Source organism: Podarcis muralis, chromosome 14 (genome assembly GCF_964188315.1).
Source record: "Podarcis muralis chromosome 14, rPodMur119.hap1.1, whole genome shotgun sequence".
Lineage (NCBI taxonomy): Eukaryota > Metazoa > Chordata > Lepidosauria > Squamata > Lacertidae > Podarcis > Podarcis muralis.
The window spans coordinates 38442591-38464381 of NC_135668.1; the positions used below are offsets into that span (position 1 = coordinate 38442591).

Consider the following 21791-nt stretch of genomic DNA (forward strand, 5'->3'; position numbering starts at 1 on the left):
TGACTCCGGCCTTAAATCATTAACAAAACATGGTTCTAAACATTTTCTAGTTAAAAACTACCTTTAGAAAATTACCTGCATTACAAATGCACCTCCATTTTCAGTTTCTTTTTTCTCTGTGTGTCAGAGTTGTTGCTTGCCCCATGTGTCTCAGCAGGCAGTGCAGTGTACCTCCGGGGGCGAAGTCAAACCACTGGAAAATCACAGTGCTTGCTGTGGCTGCAGAGACGGATAACTTGTAACTGCTGCCTCCCGTGTTGTTTTTGCTGTTAGCAGCACCAAAGTAACCTCTCTGCGGCGTAACCCTGAGCAGTGTGTATGAAGGTTCTGGACTGCTCAGACAATAAGACCACCCTCTTGGTCTTGCTGATGTGGTCCAAATGAAAGCAGAGCAATACATTTGGCACCAGCTTGACTGCAGGAGTTGCTGGAAGGAGGAGACAAGGTGCCATCCAATTGTTTTAGGCCTGGTTGGTGCTGATTTTATTACTGGATTGTTTAAGAAGACATGTAATTGGTGATGTGTTAGCCAGGGCATTTGAGTACCCCCTAGTTTTTAGTGTTTATTCTTGGTTTTTTGTGTGAGAAGATAAACGAGTGTAATTTTTTCTGCCATTTGCGAAGTTGGGTTGGGGGAATCAGATTGGGGAGTTTGGAATAAGTAGGTTACTTTTGGGAGGGTGATCATTTTGATCATGGCTATTTTGTCTTAGAAGCTGAAGTTGGTGTTGTTCCATTTTCTCAAGTCTTTGTTGATTTGTCACCACAGGAGGTTGTAATTGTGGAGGTACGGTTTGTTGAGGTTTCTGGTTATTTGTACCCCATGGTATCTGAACTTGGTGTGGCAGAGTTTTACCTTAGTGATGTTGGTGAATTCTTTTTGGATATTTGAGGGAGTGTGTGTTGAAACACATAGCCTCAAATACCTGACACCATTGCAAATGTGTTGGGTTCTTTGTTTAGGGCAGCTACTGTGTTTATGGGGTCTGGCGTGACATCAGGTCACCTGCACCCTAATTTATAGGTTCTGCCTTTTGTTTCCACTCCCTTGACGTCTGTTGCTGCTCAGATTCAGATTGCTAGGGGTTTCAGAGGAAGGGAGACAGTGGACATCCTTGTTTTGTGCCTCTTCGGATGGCTATGGTATTAGAGTCCACACTGTTAGTCCTGCATTATGCTGAGGCTTGGGAGTAGATTTGTTTGAGGGTTTGTAAGAACTTGGGACCAAATTTCATTTTGGTTAGTACTGCTAGTAGGCATTTCCATTCTAAGTAATCAAAGGCTTTGAGGATGTCTAGGCGCATAATTGTCAGTGGGAGTTTTGTTGTTTTGCTGTGTTTGATTATATTCAGTAGTTTCCTAATAGGGTCTGTTATATTGCGACCAGGGATGAAGCCAGTCTAGTCTGGGGCTATTAATTTGTGTAGAATTTTTTTTAGGCGGTTAGCCAAGATTGATGTGAATATCTTGTAGTCTTGGTTTATTAATGATATCAGGCAGCATGATTTTACTTTGAGGCTGTCTTTGAGTGGTTTTGGGATAGATACTATTTTAGAGGAGGTCCAGGTTTTAGGAATGGGGCCCTCTTTTATGATGTTGTTAAATAGACAGGTCATGTAGGGCATCAGGGGTTCTTTGAATTTCTTATAGAATTCTTCTGTAAAGCCGTCTGGCCCTGGGGCTTTGTGTGGTTTCAGTTTTTTGAGGACCGTATCTATTTCCTCTGGGGTGATAGGACTGTCAATGAATTTCTGTTCCTCATCAGTTAAGGTTGGCATGGTCAGCCCTGTTAGGAATTTTCTGATTTCCTCTTCAGGTGGGTTAGGTTGGAATAAAATTCCGCAAATTCTGAGTTTATTTCTTTGTTATGTTGCCGTCTTTTTTAGTGATGCAGTGAATTCTTATTTTGGTTGATTTTGCATTGCTTTGTAATGATTTGTTGGGTCTCTGGACCGTAATAAAGATTGATGATGATGGTTGTTTTCCCTATGCCTGTTTGCTAATAGTCTGAAGTTTTTCCCTCCAGACTCGTAAAAGTGTTGTTTTGAATATAGAATATTGATCATTGTTTTGTTGATTTCTAGTGAGTTGAGTTCCCTCCTTTTTTGTTCTATAGGTTTAAGGAGTCCTTGGCTCATGTTTGTAGCGTGATGAGAGAGTTGTGATGTCTTGTTCTGTTTTGCTAATTTTTTACCACTTTCATAGTGTTCCAAAGGAGAGGGGTTGTTATATTGTCTACATCATTTGCTTTGAAATAGTTTTGGAGAGTTTTTGTGAGACTCTCTCAAATTAGTTTATTTGTGATTAGGATGGGACTGAAGGACCATGATGGGGTGGTTTGTGTTTCTGAAGGACCATGATAGGGTGGTTTGTGTTTCTGGCTGCCAGTGGCACCCCTCTGACGGCAGGGGAGGGTCCTCACAGTGCCTGTCTTCTCCTGGTGTGATAACCTTTGCACAGCTCTCCGTTGGGCCTCTGCCTGCTTCCCTTGTGCCAGTTACCAGAGAGGTTGGATCAGGGCCTCTGCAGCTATCATTGGTAGCAGCTGTGGGAAACTTCTCCACCTGAGACCCTAGAGAGCTTCTGGTAGTTAAACTGTTGCAGACTAGATAGAACACCAGCTCCTTATATTTGTGCAGCGTGTACTGTGCTAAGAGGTTTCAATTTTTAATGGACCTTTTTTGAGTCTTTTCTCATAAAAATATTTATTGCCTTTTGTATGCACGTTCTTCTTTCTCAAACTGTTTTTTTTTGTCCAAAGAATGTTCACTTAACTCTGCACCCTCATTTTGACCTCTTTTCATGCTAGCAAAAAGATAGGTGATATACTGCTTGCATCCTCATCTTTCAGCTACTGACAAGGGTTTACATTACCTGTGTGAGTACACACACCAATAATATTTATTCATCTAGGCAGTACACCTAGGCAATACGCACTTAATAAAGAACGAGAAAAACATGCTGTTCATGCTGGCAATCTTCACTCCAGGAAGGAAACACAGTTGCTTAAATTAATGGAAACATGGTTTTTATCCTTCGGAGGAAAATGTTGACAAGAAGTGGAAATCTTGTAGCAAAAGTGTTAATTTTGGATCCTTATTTGATGGCTATGGGTCCTTTTCTCTCTCTTACTCCCCTGTCCTAGGAGAAGCATGGCAGCTGGAAGATGATTGTGCCGAATCTGTGAGGGAACCTGCCCTTCAGCCAAGGCTGTGCACTGCCATGGACGAGGCGCCTTTCAGATCCTTGAGAACTCGGTCCTTCTACATGAGGAAGAGCCTTTCAGTGGACAACCACTTAAGTGCTCTCAGCTATTCTATCCACCCCACAGAAACCAAGACAGAGCGGGTCAAAACTAAACTTCGAAGGCAATTTGTGAGTACCAAATGGCTTATTTCCCACATTTATTAAAAGGCTTGCAGTCCATGCATTTTCAAAATTTGCACCACTGTTAGTTATTCCTGCAAACAGCTTGCATACTCTACTGAAACTGATGGTGCAGTATATCAGAAACAGGTCTGTGCAGAGTTTGTCTGAGGCCTGGGGTGGGAGTTTTGTTAGAATAAAGTTATAAACTCTAAGCTTAGCCCTCTGAGGCCCAGGATGAGTGTACCTGACTGCCCCCCATTGGCCCATTCAGAAGTATTGAATCTTACTTATTGATCTGATATTCAGTATCTTCATGTAGCTCCCTACCATCTACATTGTTAAAGCGTATAACTTTGGCATCCGAAATATGCTCTGCTTGAATTGGGTAAATGTGTGCACATATTGTGCATATATGCACTCATCTAACTTCCCTTTCAGCTTTGAAAACTGCTGTTGAAACCCTGCATTTGTCACAAGAAAATAAGAAGACTTTTCCATTTGGTGTCACCAATTTTAATCCTTCCCAAAATTTGACTGAAAAATTTTGAACCAGAAATCTTGCAGCAGTAGAATAACAGTTCACATCAGTACATAAGTGGTAAAGAGACTTCAAAACAGAAGTATATCTATGAGAGATAAATATCCAGGTTGACTTGAGCAGAACCATATATGGGGGAAATCTAGAATAGAAATGGGTGCTTTTAAGCCAAAATTGCAGGAGCAATCCAGTTACTGGAGGAAGAGTGAAAGAGATGCATGGGAAGAGTTGTGGTTTGCAACTCAAAGTTCAGTATCAGTAATGTATCTGGTTTTAGGAAGGGATGAGTTTGAAATTGTAGCCCCACAGTCTGTGTGTTGAAGGGTAATGAATAATGAACAGCAATAAGCTTCTTGTTTCCCAATCTGTAGCAGAATTTATGTCACATAAATTTAGGAGAACAGATGAAAAAGCCAAGCACAAGAGAGGTGCCATGTCAAAAGGATAGCAGAAGTGGGATACTTGCTTCTAGTATCTAAAAACTATAGACTCAAGGTCACCAGAAGAAAGAAAGCAATTCAAAAACAATGAAGGATTGTAGGTGGTGAACATTTTAGAATTTTGATTCCCTAACATTGTAGATTGTCTTACATAAACAAAATGTTTAAAGGATTTTCACTTACTTGAAAGGGGAAAATATTTCATAAGAGGTTTTTTTCAGTTTGTCAGTTTAATTCCAAAGAGCCCATTCCATGTTGCTTTCTAGGACTTCACTTCTCTAGATGTGAGTAAGGGAAGGTTCACCTGTCTCCTTTAAAAGTAGTCCTTATTCCCTAAGATAGACAGGCTAATAATTTAAGTGGGCTACCTCCAGCAAGTAGGGGTTGTAAAGACCAAAATAGGCTTGCTCATAGCAGCAAAACTACTGATTTACTAGGTTACTTTGGAAGAAAGCTGTAAACATTTTTTTTCAAATGTATTATTTTGAGTCTAATAGGAGATAGCACTGGAGCAGAAATAACAGATGGAACACAGTTTGTAAAGTAGGATGTTATTAAAATTTAATGGGTTCATTTACCACTTTCTGAGAGACACCTGATCTGAGAGTGATATGCTCATTTCCTTACCTCATTACCAGTTTCAGGATTGTAATGAAGGGATCAAGTGTAATGAAGGGATCCACTGACAGACAATGCTTCCATGGATGGACTTTCCATTTTGTATGCAAGTACATGAAAATAATCAGAAACAATGAGAGGAAACCAGGAGCAGTTGTTACAAACCTGTGTCGTTAGAGGGCAAGGAGAAAGGCAGTAGTGACAAAACTATTTGCCTGTTTTTCCACAATGCGTTGCCGGTGTCTTTACCCCCATTCTATTTGATATTAGAGCTTGTTTTTAGATCTTGCCTGGTACATAACTCTGCTGCTGTTTAAATTTCCATTTTGCTTGGGTCTGACTGCTCTTTTTTGGGTACTTTGGTGGGTCTCTAAAAATCTTGCTTTCATTTTTCTGCAATGACAATGCTAGTCATGGATTATTCTGATATAAAATATAGAACTCTGCTGTGACAATTCGATGGATTCCGATTTAAGATCCTGGTTCTTCAAATTGGAAGTGAAAAAACCACAGTTGAATGAAAGCAGCCATATTTGATACCATCATTTGTGGTGAGAAGCAGAAAGCATCAAAAGGATTTCTGATGATTAGAGTGAGTCAGTTTTGCTTTGGGGTAAGAAACCGACTGCAAGTTTCGTTTGTTGTTTTATCCTACCCTAGAGGTTGGGAAGGCATTTTCATTTTGTTTAGATTTTCCGGTGGCTTTTTTCCTTTTCCCACTTAAAATATGTGGTCTAGTTTGCTTGAGTGAGTTATCTGGATGTATTTGTACACCTGCAGTGCACTTGTTCTTTGTGCCTCTGGCATGCTGTGGTTTAGACAGTGTAGATTAGTTTATGGGAAATTGTGGTGAAGGTGGATAAATGCTTCACTTTTGCAAACAAAGCCTTTGACCACATGGTCTCATAGTACTTTCTTGTCCTGTGGTTCTAAGATGTTATATCTCTGGCTTTGTAGATAGCCCAGAGTTTTAAGAAATGAAAAGATGAGGCTAAACCTGAAAAGGCTAAACCTGAGATCATTTAAGCCTTTTTCAGCTTTCAAAACACCTTACCAAAAAAATAAATTGAAAGCATAGTCTGTAGTGACAGCAATAATAGCTTTGTAATATTGCTACAGGAGCAAACAAAAGGATGCAGCCCAGGTGTGCAGATGGTAAACTGCCTTGGTGTGCTTTAGTGGTACCTGGGATACAGGCACATTTCTCTTCACAGTTTCTATGATTTGTTCAAGTCCCCACCATCTTGGCTTACAACAAATAGAAAGAGCTCCTGAGTGTGCTACTAGGAAAACTGGCAGAGAGTTCCCTTTAGGAATTTCAATTCTAAGCTTCCAGAAAGCAGTACAGATACTGATCTCCCTCTCCCCACTTTCCTGCATATTTCCTTCTGAAAAAAGGAAGGTTTTCCTCCTTCCACTGTCTCTCAGGCTTACAGAGATATTTGTTATAGTGATGTATGGTGCACCATCCTTCTGACAGTGGCACCCTGTAATCTTGATTGGTAAGTAGATAGATGGTCCTTCCGTATTCATGATTTTATTATTATGCTCTTATTGCCACGGGATGCCTAGAGGGCACATCACACTAAACTAGAAATACTACTACTACTACTACTACTAATTTATTTTATTTTATTTCTCTCACAATGAGAGCATCCTGACTCCAGAGATAAACTTTAGTGCCACCTAGTGACTGAAGTATTTAATGACACTATCAGCATGCTTCAGGCTTCTGATAATCTTGGTGTTTTTTTCTAGAACCCTAATGGTTAATTGATATCTATTTTGTAAAGCTACAAGATTCATGTGCCTCATGATGCAGCAGGTTTAGGGCAATTAAAAATGAACAGTTGACATACTTAAAGCAAGGGCTGAGGAGTTGTGAACATTAGCATGCTTGCTCTCGCATGAAAAAAACAAAGGCAAAGAGTTATATAACTCCATTTCTCCATGTGAGAAGAATAACAGATATTTGCAGAACTTTTTTTTGACTACCTTAGTTGATCACTCCTATTTACCTTTTTTGTGGTTTGTACATGTTAATGCTCTTGTTGTTTAGTCGTGTCCGACTCTTCATGACCCCATGGACAAGAGCACGTCAGGCACTCCTGCCTTCCACTGCCTCCCGTAGTTTGGTCAAACTCATGCTGGTTGCTTCGAGAACACTGTCCAACCATCTCGTCCTCTGTCGCCCCCTTCTCCTTGTGCCCTCCAACTTTCCCAACATCAGGGTCTTTTCCAGGAAGTCCTCTCTTCTCATGAGGTGGCCAAAGTATTGGAGCCTTAGCTTCATGATCAGCACTCAGGGCTGATTTCCTTAAGAATGGATAGGTTTGATCTTCTTCCAGTCCATGGGACTCTTGAGTCTCCTCCAGCACCATAATTCAAAACCATCAATTCTTCGGTGATCAGCCTTCTTTATGGTCCAGCTCTCACTTCCATTCATCACTACTGGGAAAACCATAGCTTTAACTATACGGACCTTTGTTGGCAAGGTGATGTCTCTGCTTTTTAAGATGCTGTCTAGGTTTGTCATCGTTTTTCTCCCAAGAAGCAGGCATCTTTTAATTTCATGACTGCTGTCACCATCATACAGCCCAAGAAAGTAAAATCTCTCACTGCCTCCATTTCTTCCCCAGGAGGTGATGGGCCCAGTGGCCATGATCTTAGTTTTTTTGATGTTGAGCTTCAGACCATATTTTGCACTCTCTTTCATCCTCATTAAAAGGTTCTTTAATTCCTTCTCATTTTCTGCCATCAAGGTTGTGTCATCTGCATATCTGAGGTTGTTGATATTTCTTCCAACTGAGGTGAAAAAATGGGAAGGCCTCTGCCAGAGCCTTTCTTGCTGTTGATTCACTCTTTTTAGCAGGTAAGATAGCCACCAACTTAAATGGCTTTAAAAAGAGTATTAAGCAAATTCATGAAGGTGAAGGCTATGTTCTATCTCTACTGTTGGACACAGGACAATGCTAGTTGGTGGCTATTGCAAGTAGGGAGAGCGCATCTGTATTACTCAGGCTTCCCATAGGCATCTGGTTTGCCACTGTGAGAACAGGATTCCAGACTTAATGGATGTTTGCCCTGATCCAGTAAGGCTACTTTTGGACTTCCGGGGGAAGAACATGACGGACTGAATGCCTTCTGTCAGCAGGCTTCCAATAGAGATAATTACATGGTAATTGATGATGGCCAAGACATAAATCTTGGCTATTGAATTCACTCTGGAGATAAGAGTGAACAGGGGATTAATCTCTGATGCTCTGAAAAAGTCATTTTTTACACCTAGAGACTGAGAAACTGTCAGCTCCTGGGAACCCGATTGGGAGTGAGTGACTTATGAGAGGAGGATTTAACATCTTGCCCAAAAGCCACATAAGAACCCTGATGGGCAGGGAGTCTGCAAAAGCATTTCTTAATTACCTCTGCCACTGGAAATTTACATCTAGTGTGTGAACTGTTTTCTGGCTTTAAGAAGAGTAGATCATTAAAGAGCTGAAGGCAGAACAAAAAGCATGTTCTAATTGTTTGAGTCAAAAAAGTTTTAAACCAACTGCTAACAAAACTTTAAGTTTTGAACTAAACTAAAGGTTACAGAATGACTAACCTGGACAAACATAGAAGTCCCATCAGCTTGAAAATGCCACCCAGCTTAGAGTACCACAATAGTACCACAATAGTATTCTACATAAGAATTCTACCAGCCATGATTGTCTCAATTTAGAAATTTCCAAAGCATCTACTACAGCCAAGTTGCCTCCAAGGTACTTTTGCCTGGCTCACATTGTGAACCCCAAAAACACAATTTCTTGAGTTTCTGTTTGTTTTTTTACTTGTTGTTCAAACCCTTTATAGTATCTTATAAAAAAAAATTATATTGCTTTCCATAACACTTCGAATGTGCCCACTTTAAATTCCCATTGGACAGATGCATCTACTATTGATTTTCCATCCTTGGTAAAAAAAAAAAAAAGGGGGGGGGGAGGTCATAAACCATGCCATATAACCTCAATGGCTTAATTAACTGTCCTCAGGATATTGGCCCCACTTTTAAGTATTAACCCAATTTACCTGAGACTTCTAAATTTTAGGAAATTAAGTGGATGGACCTATGTTTACCTGATATTTGCATACTAATTGCTTTTGCGTCCTGGGGAAATGTGGGACAAGATCAGAATTGGTTCAGGAAATAGTATGAAGTTATGAGGTCACTCATGATGGTGTGGGCTGTTTTAAAAAGTAAAGAATTGGGAATAGTGGTGTGTATTTGTGGAGGAGGAGAAGCGTGGAAGTTTCTCTACTTATCTTTTTGCTGTCTCTTTACTTTGGCTACCACTTACAGCACAAAATGCCAGAGTCCTGTCATACCTTAAAGATGAACATTTTTTATTATGGCATAAGCTTTTGTAGTCTAAAAACAACTTCATGCATCTGATGAAAGAAAGTCAGCCCACCTCTCATATTATCTTCATTTGGTTGCAGAGTACACTAGTGACCACAGTGTGCTATTCAAATACAGTCATACCTCATGTTACATTTGCTTCATGTTATGTTTTTTCATAACATGGTTGTGTCCCACGGTGACCCGGAAGTACAGGAAAGGGTTACTTCCGGGTTTCGCTGCTTGTGCATGTGCAGTAGTGCTGAATTTCGCTTCACACATGCACACAAACACCAAATCGCACTGTGCATCTGCGCAGATATGGCGCTTCAGGTTGTGGGCTTTTCACATTGCGAATGGGCCTCCGGAATGGATCCCGTTCGTGACCAGAGGTACCACTGTACCACTGAAGAAAAAGCGCATTTTAGAGCTCACACAGCAAACACAACCTTTTTTTGCACCCTTGAGATTTCATCTTCCTCTCAGTTCTTGAAATCAGTCTGAGTCTTGGAGTACCTTTTAACATAAAAATACCAGAGTAGGCTAATCAGTCTATTTAAGAGTGTATAGAGTTGTCAGGCAATCACCTGTTTGAGCACTTGGGTCAGGAATCTGTTTAATAATTAGTTTTTTTTACTTATTAATAGTTGCACCATAATTCTCTAGGCTGCTCACAAAGCCAGGAAAAGGGATGTTGCAACTGGCTTATAGTTGTTTATATGTTCTGAGGACAGGCCTAGGTTTCTTCAAGCGTGGTCCGATTACCGCTGCATTTAAAGAGGCTGTTACCACCTGCTCTGCCAAGAAGGAATTTAAAACTTATTCGTGTTTTCTTTTCTTTGTCCCTGAGATGAACCTATTCAACTAATTAGACTTTTCCACCAAGAAGGGCAGGTGGTGTGTGTGTGTGTGTGTGTGTGTGTGTGTGAACTAACACTTGTATTGTGAACTAGCACTTCTATTATTTATTTGTTTATTAAAATTTATATATTGCTTTGATTGCAGGAAAAACCCTCAAAGCAGATTACAAAAAAGTAGCACTTGTAGAAGTATACCTGATTTTTCTATTATGGTATCGTATCTCTATCATTGGGTATCTTTTCCCAATTTCTTTCCAAACATTTCTGTTTTATTTTTGTGTGAATATAGCTGTCTCTTTAGTCTCTGGGATTCATTTGGCTTTGACTGTTACTTCTGTGAGGAATGTTTGAGAGTGTAAGATAGTAGCAAAGAAGTTTAACAAGAGTTAGACGGACAAAATATACTGCCACAGCTTCCCTCGCGGTGTGCAATTGATATTAGACATGGGAACAAATTATTTCAAGCTACTTTTAAGGGAAATTGTGACTGCAGATAGCAGTCATAAACTCCAATGTATGTCCCCATAGACTTATAACACTGTAGTGAGCTGCATATTAATGGCATTCTTTCTACAGTTAAAATAAAATGGAAATATTTTATTAAACTAACACAAGCAAGGATATACATACAGCTTAGCAACATTAGACTCTTGATAAATTTGAGCTACCCACAGGCTCTTATTAGAAATTTCAAAATCCTTGATTTTATTTTAACTTCCTAGGTACCTTTTTTTTGGCATAAATATGTATTGTTTTTAGTAAGGTATACTAATCGAACCACAGAATAATTTGGGAGCTTCTAATGATTCTGAGCTTTTAAAATTATTATGTTATTTAAAGACAACATCTCTTCTGTCTAGCAGCTTAAGGATTTACACGAGAAGTTTCTTAGACCACAGTACCCACCTACTGAACTGGAAAAAGAAAAAAACCAGATCAGCAGGGCCAGACTAGCCCCTAGGAATAGTTACAACATGCGCCTGATGATGTGGCCTATAGCCCACAAAAGCTAATGCCATGATAAACCTTGTTGGCCTTTAAGATACTACAAAACTCTTTTTTTGTTGTTACAAAAGATCAATACTACTACCCCTCTGGAAGTTACCTTCAGTGAAAACATCTTCACATGTGCAAATGCAGGTTGAAAGTGTTTCAGTTTGACCCTGGTGTGGGGTAGAGAACTAGTATAGACAGTGTCTGTAGTTGACTAGATTGAAATGAATTTCCTCCAATTCGGTTTGAAAATGTAGGAAGTAGCATTGGCAATTATATTTGAACTGTTAAGACATTTATCAAGAATGACAGAAAGAGGAACAAAAGACATTCAGCTGTGGTCTCTCACTATGTGCAAAGCACCCAACAGGTTACAGTGATTCTTTGTATTGCCATGGTGGATAATTCTGCATTATCTTTTTAAGCTTCCAGCAATAGGACTGGCTTGTGTGACAGTCCTTTTTCAGCATGTGTGCTTTTGTCATTGTCAACTCCACAGTCCTTTAGGCTGATAAAGCTTCAATGCCTTTGAAATATCCAGGTTTAACTGGCTTATAGGATAAACAAACAGCTGGATACCAGTGATCAAACTGAGATTGGACTATTTTTAGCAGCATCTTTGTCTAGTCTCCCAGGTGTAATATAGAATGTTCCTGGTCCTAATGCAAAAGGGATTTGAAGGAGGCAGAGTTGGCGTTTCAAGTTTTTCCATGAGTCTTTTAAATGAACTATAAGTTCTGAAAGTTGCTCAGTGACACCACAGCAACCAATTTTCTCAGAGACTGTGCCTAGGAATGATTTATGTGGCCCTAGTAGAGCATCCCCAACTTGCTTAGGAGCAGTGTCATTGTAAATCTCTTTGCCATGTTATCATGGGACAAGAAGAATTGTGACAAAGTGCCTTAAATAGAGTAGAACCCTTTATTCAGTTTGAAATTGTATTTAGATTACTAATATTGTAAGTTAGGTGCAATCTGTAACTTAAATGCTGTATATGATACTGTATGGAATGTTAATGAGCCCTGTGGAGATGTCATGGAGGTGATGGTCAGATCCTGAGGAGAAATGGGAAGAGTTCAGGGAATTGGAGCTGGATGACACTGTGGAGGGTCCTAGTGGGATTGGGGAGGTGAAATTGGGATTTCCAAAAAGTGTCTGAGCCCAGAGGGGAGGCCAATAATCCAGGGAATGAGAACTTGATCCAGGGGAGGGGCCATGTGGGTTGGCAGAAGAAGGTTTTGCTCCTTTGATATTGGACACCCCTAGTTAGATACCTCCTGCTGTAGAGTCACCCCTGGCACTGCTTCTGTTAGTGAAGTGTAAATCAGATGCTGAGCTAGGGCCAAAACTGCCTCCATTTGCCAGCACCAGCAGGAACATACCTCACAGACCTAACCTGCTTGAAGGAATGCCTGTTTGCTCGCCCAATCCCAAGACTCTTGCTGCTTGCCATTCTATGAGCTGTGCCTATCCTGCTCTTCAAAAGGAATGTGCGGGGGCATGGGCGTAGCCAGAATTTTTGTTAGGGAGGGCAGAACCTCAGTTAGCTATGTATTTTCATTGATTTGGGGGGGGGGCAGCTGGCCTTCCCCGCCCCCCTGGCTACACCCATGTCATTTGATGGATCAATATATTTATTTGCACTTGGCCAGTTGTCTATACCTCTTAGGTACCTGCTGCACCTTGTAACTAGTGCCTTGCCTGTGTGCTGACCTGATTTGTTCACTAAAGCCTTTATCAGAATTACAGGTGCTGGCAGTGAAGACAGGACAGTTTATATGATTTCTTTTCTATTTTATAATTCATTCATGTATATGTTATTCAGTTTAAGTCACTTGGAGACCTGTTTGATGACAAATGAAAAACAAATAAGCAAACAAACACAGAAAGATTTTTGGTGTGACTTGGAGAACTAAAGAATGTAGAAACCTTTGTTTTAACAGTTCTTAGAAATCAAATTTTAATTAATGTGTTTTGTGCTGCACTCCTGATGATTTGTTCTAGGGAGTAAGTCCCACGGAACTCATGTGGGCATATGAACTTAATATAGTGTGTAAGGAGGGCAATGTCCATGCCAAAAATCAACCAGAATTCCCATGTAAAAACCTTTATCATCATGCTTACCATGAATGGGTAGTCAGCAATTAACATAGAGTACAAGTGTATTTTAACAAGACTAAAGTACAGAAGATAGCAGTCTACTCTGGGCTATCCAGTAGTAATTTATATATGTAGGAAAGCAAAGGAGGCAAGTGAGAACTACATTAGAGACTGTCTCCCTGTTCTTCTCCCATCTCTCCCAGGCCACCTGACATCTTGCTCTGTGATAAGGTTCCTGATGAGGTATCTTTGAATGTGATTGTATTAATGTGTTTTGATCTTACTTGTAAGCCACATTGGACAGATCTGTTTCCTTTAAAGTTGGAATGTAAATAGTAAACAAACGAATAGCCTATAGTTCTGGAACTCAGTCCCTTTTGTAGCCTTACCAAAATTCAAACCGCAATATTTCCTTGAAATAGTATAATGGACTTTTTGCACATTACAATAAACCATGATTTATGGCTTACCATTAATGAACAGTATTACTGTGACATAACTTTAATTAAAACCTAAACCCAGATACACTGCTATCACTAGTGAGGGGGAAAGGGGAAATGGATATAAGGGTGGGGGTGTTTGTACAAGTCCGCTGTTTTATTTGATTTGTTTTGTTGTGTTGTGTTTCATGATGGGCGTAAAGCCGAATAAACATTTTGATTGATTGATTGAAGGGTGGGGGTGGGGGTGGTAGTGTTTTGTTGCTCGCAGTTCATTGTTTTGTTTAAGAGCCTCAGAAATGCTTCCTTGCTTGAGTGGTACAGCAAAGGAAGACACAATCTTTACAGAAAGATAACATTTAAGGCAGTGGTTTTCAACCAGTGTGCCGTGGCACCCTAGGGTGCCTTGAATCATGGCCAGGGGTGCCACGGGCAATACTGGCCTCCTCTTCTTTCCTTCCCTCCCTCCTCTAATACCCTCTCACGTCTCTGCCTCCCAGAGACTTGTACAGCTGTTTGTTACAGCAGCCCTGGCAACAAGCTCTCCAGGTGAATGGTGCCTCTGGGCCTGGCCAGGGGGCGCTACTCAGGCCCCTGTGGGCAGTGGGAGGAGGCACCTCTCTTTGTGGTGGTGGTGGTGGGAGCTCAGAGACGAGGGGCAGCAGCTGCATTTGCCCAGAGGACTCCCAAGGAGAGGGGAGAAGAGAGGAGGCTGAGGGAACACTCCATAAGGAAGGGTCTTTGAAAAACGGTGAGAGGCTGCCAGTTCTGCAGGCAAGGAGTGACATAACTGGGCTCCTGAGCCCCACAGGGGTGCCGCACAAAGAATGTAGTTGGTCAAGGGAGCCCTGGACCCAAAAATATTGAAAACCTCTGATTGTTTAAACATTATAGGCAGTATTGTTTAAACAGTATAGGCATGTGAGGGGTGGGGAAGGGACAGAATGTGCTTCTTGTCACAAGTGATTTCATACCCCATACATGTCTGTGTCCCTCGTGCACATCTGCTCTATGTAGAACATAAAATAAAAATAGAATTAAAAATAGTATCTGGAGATGGAATCCTATTTTTCCAACTATCAATATTGCTGGGAAAATGTGGTTTATCTCAGCAACATAAATGCTTCCTTTGGGGGAAGAAGTTGAGTTCCCTAGCAACAAAAATGTACTTTATGCATATATTGTGCAAAACATGCCAGACATCTGGAAAAACACCCTTTAAGAGTCTGATTGATAACTTGACTGCTGCTATTAATTGAAGTAGGAAAAGTTAAATCTATCATAACTAAAAAATTATCCAGTTGTCAAATGATGATTGAAGATATAAATTTAGTCATTTAGGTCTGACTGTGAGACAAGCTGTGGTTTGCAACTATATTAAGTCAGAGAAGCAACATCATCGTCATAATGGAACAAGAATGCTGTTTGACAACATATATTTTTAGTATTTTTTAAAATAATGTTTACAGGATTATATCCTGGTGTGTATAGTTGTACTAAAAGTCTTTACTAAAATGGATGTTTCTTGATTCTTCTGAAGTAGTAAGAAACAGGTAGGGCAGCGCAGTGAGTCCGCTGCATTGGTGGCCAGCTTTCACGAGCACATCATCAGAGTATGTATGTATATTTGTTTGTGTAGTCAAAGCCACTATAAAACAAACATCAGGATATGTACTTGTGATTTTATGGCCTCCCTGCAGAGATGGGGAAGGGGTGTGGGGTGTGTGTGTGTGGAATGACCACGCAAGACAGAGAATGTAGCAACTCAAACATACATTCCCCCACTGTCTAAGGCAACAAAACTGACCCCATTAATCAAAGTGGCTGTGACAATATTTACTCTTTTCTCAGTAAAAAGTTGCAGTGGAACTTGGAGCAGAGCAAGCATACAGGACAATGTGGCCAGCCTCTGATCCAGTGAGGCAAAAGAACTCATGAGTGTTTGGCTAGCAATAGCAATGGTTGGATTGGAATGTCTGGCATTCACCAGTGGAGGGCTTAACTGCAAGAGGGGGTTTATGACTGAAAACATTCCCCTTTTCTACACAGCTCACCCTTAAACATGCACCTCCTGTGTGTGGGACCTGTATATTGTGCATTGACATTACCTCAACATTACCTAGTGTAGTGGAGTAAAGGTTCCTGGTGTGTGTGTGGAATCCTAAGGCACAGTATCTGTAAGAATTCTGTGAAGACAAGGGTTGGCAATCCCCAATTCCCCAACTTACCAGGAGTGGCCTTTGAAGATTGGTGTGGTGGTGTCTTGGGCCTCCTGTACAGCGGGAAAGCCCTTTGAGGCTTCAGGGGAAGACAAGAGTGTAAGATCCTGGGAGCCAGTTAGCATCCACACTGGACTCCCAGCAGACAGGACTTCAGGGCAGACTCCCTTTGCCTAGTCCACCTTCATTGGGACATCCCCATATGTCCTCTGTTCCTTATCTTCCTGTCTTGGTTTTTTCATGAACAGGATTTTTCTGGTTATCAACATTGCAGTGGGCAGCTGTCAGTCACTGGTTTCAGGCCAGGAAGCAATCTGACCCACAGGTAGATTTGTTTTGCTCCTGTGGGTTTCCCCCTACCCCATAGCTATTGTCACAACTTTGTAATGGCAGTAGGGGAGGACAGGGAAGGGGCACTCCACCCCATGTCATCAGGAGATCTCCTTAAGAGGTGTTAGAAGGTGGCACTTCCTGTCCAGAAACCCAGCTTGTGGGTTGATGGACCATAGTACCCCCCTACCAGCGGCTGACTGGAGTCCAGTGGAAGAGGCTCCCACTGTGGGGGACCCAAACATCAGTTGACCCTGTCTATTGACTGACAGATTATCAACCAGCAAGTTGGCTGGATCTTCAGTGCCTATGCCAAACCTATTCTTCTGTTGTCCCTAAAGTTGTTGCCTAATTTTTATCCAGCATCTAACTCCTTGTCATTGTTTTTTGTTTGTTTCCCCTCCCACGGCTTTGCTGTGCCTGGATCTGCAACCCACTCTTCATATATGTGTTCTGAAGCCAGCTTATTGGTGCAAAGTATCCTTTCTCCATCTTCCCCACCACCAAGGAGCCCCCTTGTTGCTTTCTAAGTGTAAACAACGTAAAGCCAAAGGAGGATGTCAACATCCTGTATCTTATGTGAGTTGTGGGTTTCATGTGCACAGTTGATTTGAATCTTAGGCTCTTTCACTATGGGGTGGATTGAGTGGATGGGTGTTCTCTGTGTTTTGGCTCTCAGGTAGGTGTCTTAATTTCATCCCACTTCTTCTTCTTGGTAGTTTCTGTGACTAAGGATAGGGACAAAGCCTCATTCCTCTTCCATGCTTTCCCTGATGCTGACTGTTTTTAATTCTTCTGCTAGTGGAGGAGCACTCATGGCGAGGATATATCAGGATATCATTCCATCAGAAAACCACTGGGGATGTTCCAACATAGACTGCCCCATTGGTGACCTACCTATCTTCACGATGCATTGTGACATCCTAAAGGGTTCTAGCCAGTGTTGCTGGAGCATAAAATTCAAGAGTTCAGGGAACTGTCCAGGTCATTGCTGATATGTACTGGGGACAATCAAGGGGTTCTGCTGAAAGAATCAAGCACATCTGTCATATTTTTAAAGTTTATTGTACTAATCAAGGCTTGCTTCAATTCTATCAGAAAGCTTAGATTTTTAGAACACTCAAATTTTCTTAGACTTTATTCACCATGACAGAAGTGAGAAGTTAAGCAAAAGTTGATTATGTTTCCCATTATAGGTCTGAACAATTTCTAGAGCCAGGAAGATGTAGAAAGAGTTTATTTTTGCCCATCTAGCTGATGTAATTAAGAAGGGACAGCTTTGTTTATAGTTAAAAAGCACTTAACAAATGAGACCTGTCTCAGCTGTCTTAATTGTCTGGTGCTTGTAACTCATATTAGCAACATTAAAATGCTTCAACTCTGCATTTGGCTCTTAATCTGTCTACTTGCTGCAATGCTTCCTGTATTGCGGAACTACTGTATTTTCTTCCTTGGGATTGTTCTTGTTTTCTTGTTCTTGCCCTTTCTGCATCTTTTGTGGCAGAGGCACAAATGCAGACTTGACAGGAGGGGAAATGGTGGAAGAGTACTTGGAGAGTTAGGCTGCAGTTGGCATGCTAGTCTGTGACAGCCGAAAGAAAGAGAGAGTATTCAAATGTCAGGCAGACTATGTGTGACAAGGACATGAAGATAAGAGGAAAGGAGACAGTCTGGCTGAGACTGCAGTTGAGAGAGAATTACCAAAGAGGTTGTGTTGGTCTTAGAAATGTCCGTCTGTTTCCCAGATCAAAGAAGGACTGACAGTCCATGTAATGTTTGCTGGTGTGAATGACAAAGACAAATATCAAGAATAGTGGGCCAATTTATAACTCCCTAGGGGAGTAAGGGGGCACACTGGTTTGAGCTGTACTTTGAATCACTGTGATATTTCACAGCAAGCTGAGAACAGACTAAAAGAAGGATTTATTTTACTTTCAGAACATGCTCATAGGTTTCCCTTCCATTAGATAGTTGTCTGTGAACAGCATGCTTGAATTATGCTGTGTGTTACCTCTGTTGGGTTTGAGCCTTAAGAACACCGTTTCACTGACCTATGGCTGTCTTTGCTAACATTGTGCAACAGTTTGGAACAGACTTGTGTTTAATGCAGAGGGAATTTTGTTTGGTTAGTTTTTGAGCAGGGGAGTCATATGTATGCTGTAGCACAGTGAGGTATTCATATTAATCAATCAAGTACTACAGCCAATAGACCAAAAAGAAATAAGTGTACTAAGAATCTTGGAGCAAAACAAATGTTAACGTACAAGATAAGACCCATCATATAAAACTACAATAATCTTGATTTAGCTCCTGATAACAGGATTTCCAGTTTCAGGTGGCAAGTTGATCTCTTGCTGTTACCGCTACTGATAGAAATTTAGCCACTGCCAGTGATTCCTTTGGGTTTTTAACTTGCTTTAGATATTTAACTTAAAATTGAACTGACCTTCCTGGTAGTTCGTCAGCAAAGGGCCAATCATATGCTGCCAGATTCCCACATAGAGATTACAAAACAGAAGGGGATGTTACGGATTCTACCTCTTGATTATTACAGGGACATAACCTTAAGGAAAGCAGCCTGGGCAGCATACTTGCATCAAAGCTGAGGTATTCATATGAAACACAAGATGTAAAACAACAATTGACATACTTGTGTTGAGGTGGCATGACCTTACTATTTGAGGCCACATTTATGAAAAGGTAAAGCTATTTAAAGTGATACCCTCCTTTTAGTAGCTCAAGATCAGGTCAGGCATCTGTGTGTCAGAAATGCAACTTAGTGGAAATAACTTCTTTGTCTTTTTTGAGGGGAATTATGAGTGTTACATCCTCAAAATATCATAAATGTCACTTACATGAGTGCACATGAAGCTTACCCCACCTCTTAAGGGTATCTTTTAGGTGACTACTCTTGAACTTCTGATTTCACCCTTTTGGGATTTGGGAAACAGCCTGCAGTTTAGAGGGTGCCCCTGTTGTCCTCCTGGCAGTTGGCATTGTGGTCACAGCTCATTGTGTTCTGTGTACCAGAAATTAGTTTCTAGACAATATGCGTAGAAGAAAATCGAGTGGGAATATGCTCCTAATCTCACATGGCTACAGAATGTACTTCATGGACTGGGCAAAATGTTCATGTATTCTTTGGTTTTTGACCAGATTGGTCAGCACCTACTAACAACAACCTACTAACCTACTAAGTCAGTGGTTTCCAAACTTTTTTCAAAGAGGGCCAGATTTGATGAAGTGAAGGGCCGTGAGGGCCGACCAAAGGGCCAACCAAAGTTGTTGACCTTTCTTTAGGATTGAAGTTGTTGACCTTTCTTTAGGATTTTACCCCAAAGTTGTTGAGCTTCTTTTAGTAAACTGCCACAGGGGCAGGATTTAAACCAACTGGCAGGCCGGATTAGGCCCCTGAAACAGACTTTGGACATGCCTGTACTAAGTTAATGGAAAGACCAAGTTAATGGAAAGGATTTAAACAAGGAACTTCTAGGTTTGTAGCTGAGAATCTTAGCTACTGTAGTACCTTGGCTCTGTGCCAGCCCCCATCCTCTGGCTCTACTCACATGCTTCTCTTCATCTGTATACCTTTCTGGGGGGAAATGGATCTGCTCAGCTTTCCCTGTCGTAAAAACACCCAGGCTTTTCTGTAATTTGTTGTATGTGGGGATGGAGCTGCCTTTGCAAAGTGTTTGGCAGCTTAACTGGTACAGAATTTGACCACCAGGTTGTCAACTGACATGGATACCATAAACACATTACCCCAGTACTGAAAGTTTTAAAGTAGCTTCTGGTTTCTGAGCACAGTTCAGAGCATTTTTTAAAAACCACCACCACCTAGAAGCTCCTAGGGACTGGATATCTAAAGAACCACCTTCTATCACTTGAAACTGGCTGTTGGTGCAGATAATCTTTGTTGACCCATCTTTGTCAGAGATTAGACCAGAAATTAGAGGGCCTTTTTTCATGTCATGTCCAACTATGAAACATTCTCCTGAGGCATGTTCCATCAGCCACTAGACAACTTCCGTCTCCCTTGGGTACCTTTAATGCAATTAAAGGAGTTTTAATTTGAAGTTTATTTAATTTTATTTTTATGGTTTTCTTTTGAGTTGTTATTTTAGGGCTTGTGTGAAATAGATACAATAAATGCATTGATTCTAGTGCTTCGTTTCAATTCCAGTGATAAGGGTACATTTAGTAATAGTGCCAGTATTCCATAGAGGAGGAATAAAATGAATGTTGATTTTCCGATTTTTTAAAAGGGTAAGGGTAAAAAGGTAAAACGGCACTGTAGTTACACTTAAATTGCCTGCAGTTATTGGGGGGTAAAATGTTACAATTTGAGAACAATTTGTGCTTGGTGGAGACTAATATGAGGCAGTGCTGAAATGCATATAGAGAATGTATATTGTCCTGGTGAAAATAGAGGGGTTTACTGAAGTTGAAAGTGGTATTTTACCCCAGCTTTTATTTGTGCTTATAATTTTGAAGGCTTTTTGTTAGTGAAAAGTTTGCAAATTAAAATTAGATTTAAAAATTCATATGAGCAAATAGTTATATAGAATAATAGCCTCTTGATCCAAAATAGAAAGGGTATTAAGAATTTTATTTTTGGCAAACCTGTAATGTTTAGTGCTTCAGCTGCTCCTTTGTTTTCCAGCAAGTCTTAGTAACATTTGTCTAGTTCAACACATTGATAATGTCAGTGAAAAAGGCAGGTGGCCTTCTTAGGTTCCCCAGAAAGAAAACAAGCAAACATCATGCTGACAAATTAGAAACAAAATAGCTCTTAAAGTAACCTAAAAAAAGTGTATAAATCGAATTCTGGCTTCTTGATTTCTAGCTTCCTATAGTATTACCACATTCTTCTGTTAAATATGTTCCAAAGGAAATATTGCTAGCTTTGTGACAGATATGTTCATTTGTAAATGTACAGTGAACTTGGGGCTCCTTTGATTTAATGTTTTTATTTATCTAAATGTTTAGATAAGGTCTTTCAGTCCTAAAAAGGGACCTAAAGGCTGTTCACAACAATTAAAACATCATTACAATTAAAACAAACAGCAGGCAGTATTAAAATATACTAAAGGCTTGGCAGAATAAAAATGTATTGGTCTGCTTGCCTAAAGGGATAATCTACCGTATTGGCTTGAATATAAGCCGCACCCGAATATAAGCTGCACCTTTAAAATTCAAGGGGGAAAAAGAAAAAAGACAATACCTGAATATAAGTCTCTCCTTTAAAATTCTGCAGGCACTCACACCCATTACATTTTACCGTATGGCTGTTTCAGCAGAGATATCATAAAAGCCAATTTTTGGAAGGTTGCGAATTTAAGCCACACTTTAACTTTTCACAGTCAGAATTTGGAAAAAAAAGTGAGGCTTATATTCAGGCCAATAGGGTAATTTTCCTTGGAGAGAGTAGCATAATTGGGGCACCACAGTGAAAAAGTCCCTGCCCTGCACCCCCACAATATGCCCCTTCCTTGATGGTGAA

General features: G+C 40.6%; 1 protein-coding gene across 9 annotated transcripts in view; it reads left to right on the top strand.

Moving 5' to 3' along the window:
- Positions 1-21791, top strand: part of LOC114584278 (ankyrin repeat and fibronectin type-III domain-containing protein 1-like) — a 348268-nt gene that overhangs the window by 77476 nt on the left and 249001 nt on the right. For all 9 annotated transcript variants that reach the window (XM_028705981.2, XM_028705989.2, XM_028705986.2 and 6 more), the window contains one exon: positions 3146-3375. In XM_028705981.2, the coding sequence (XP_028561814.2) occupies positions 3146-3375 (230 nt within the window). The remainder of the gene's footprint in view (positions 1-3145; positions 3376-21791) is intronic.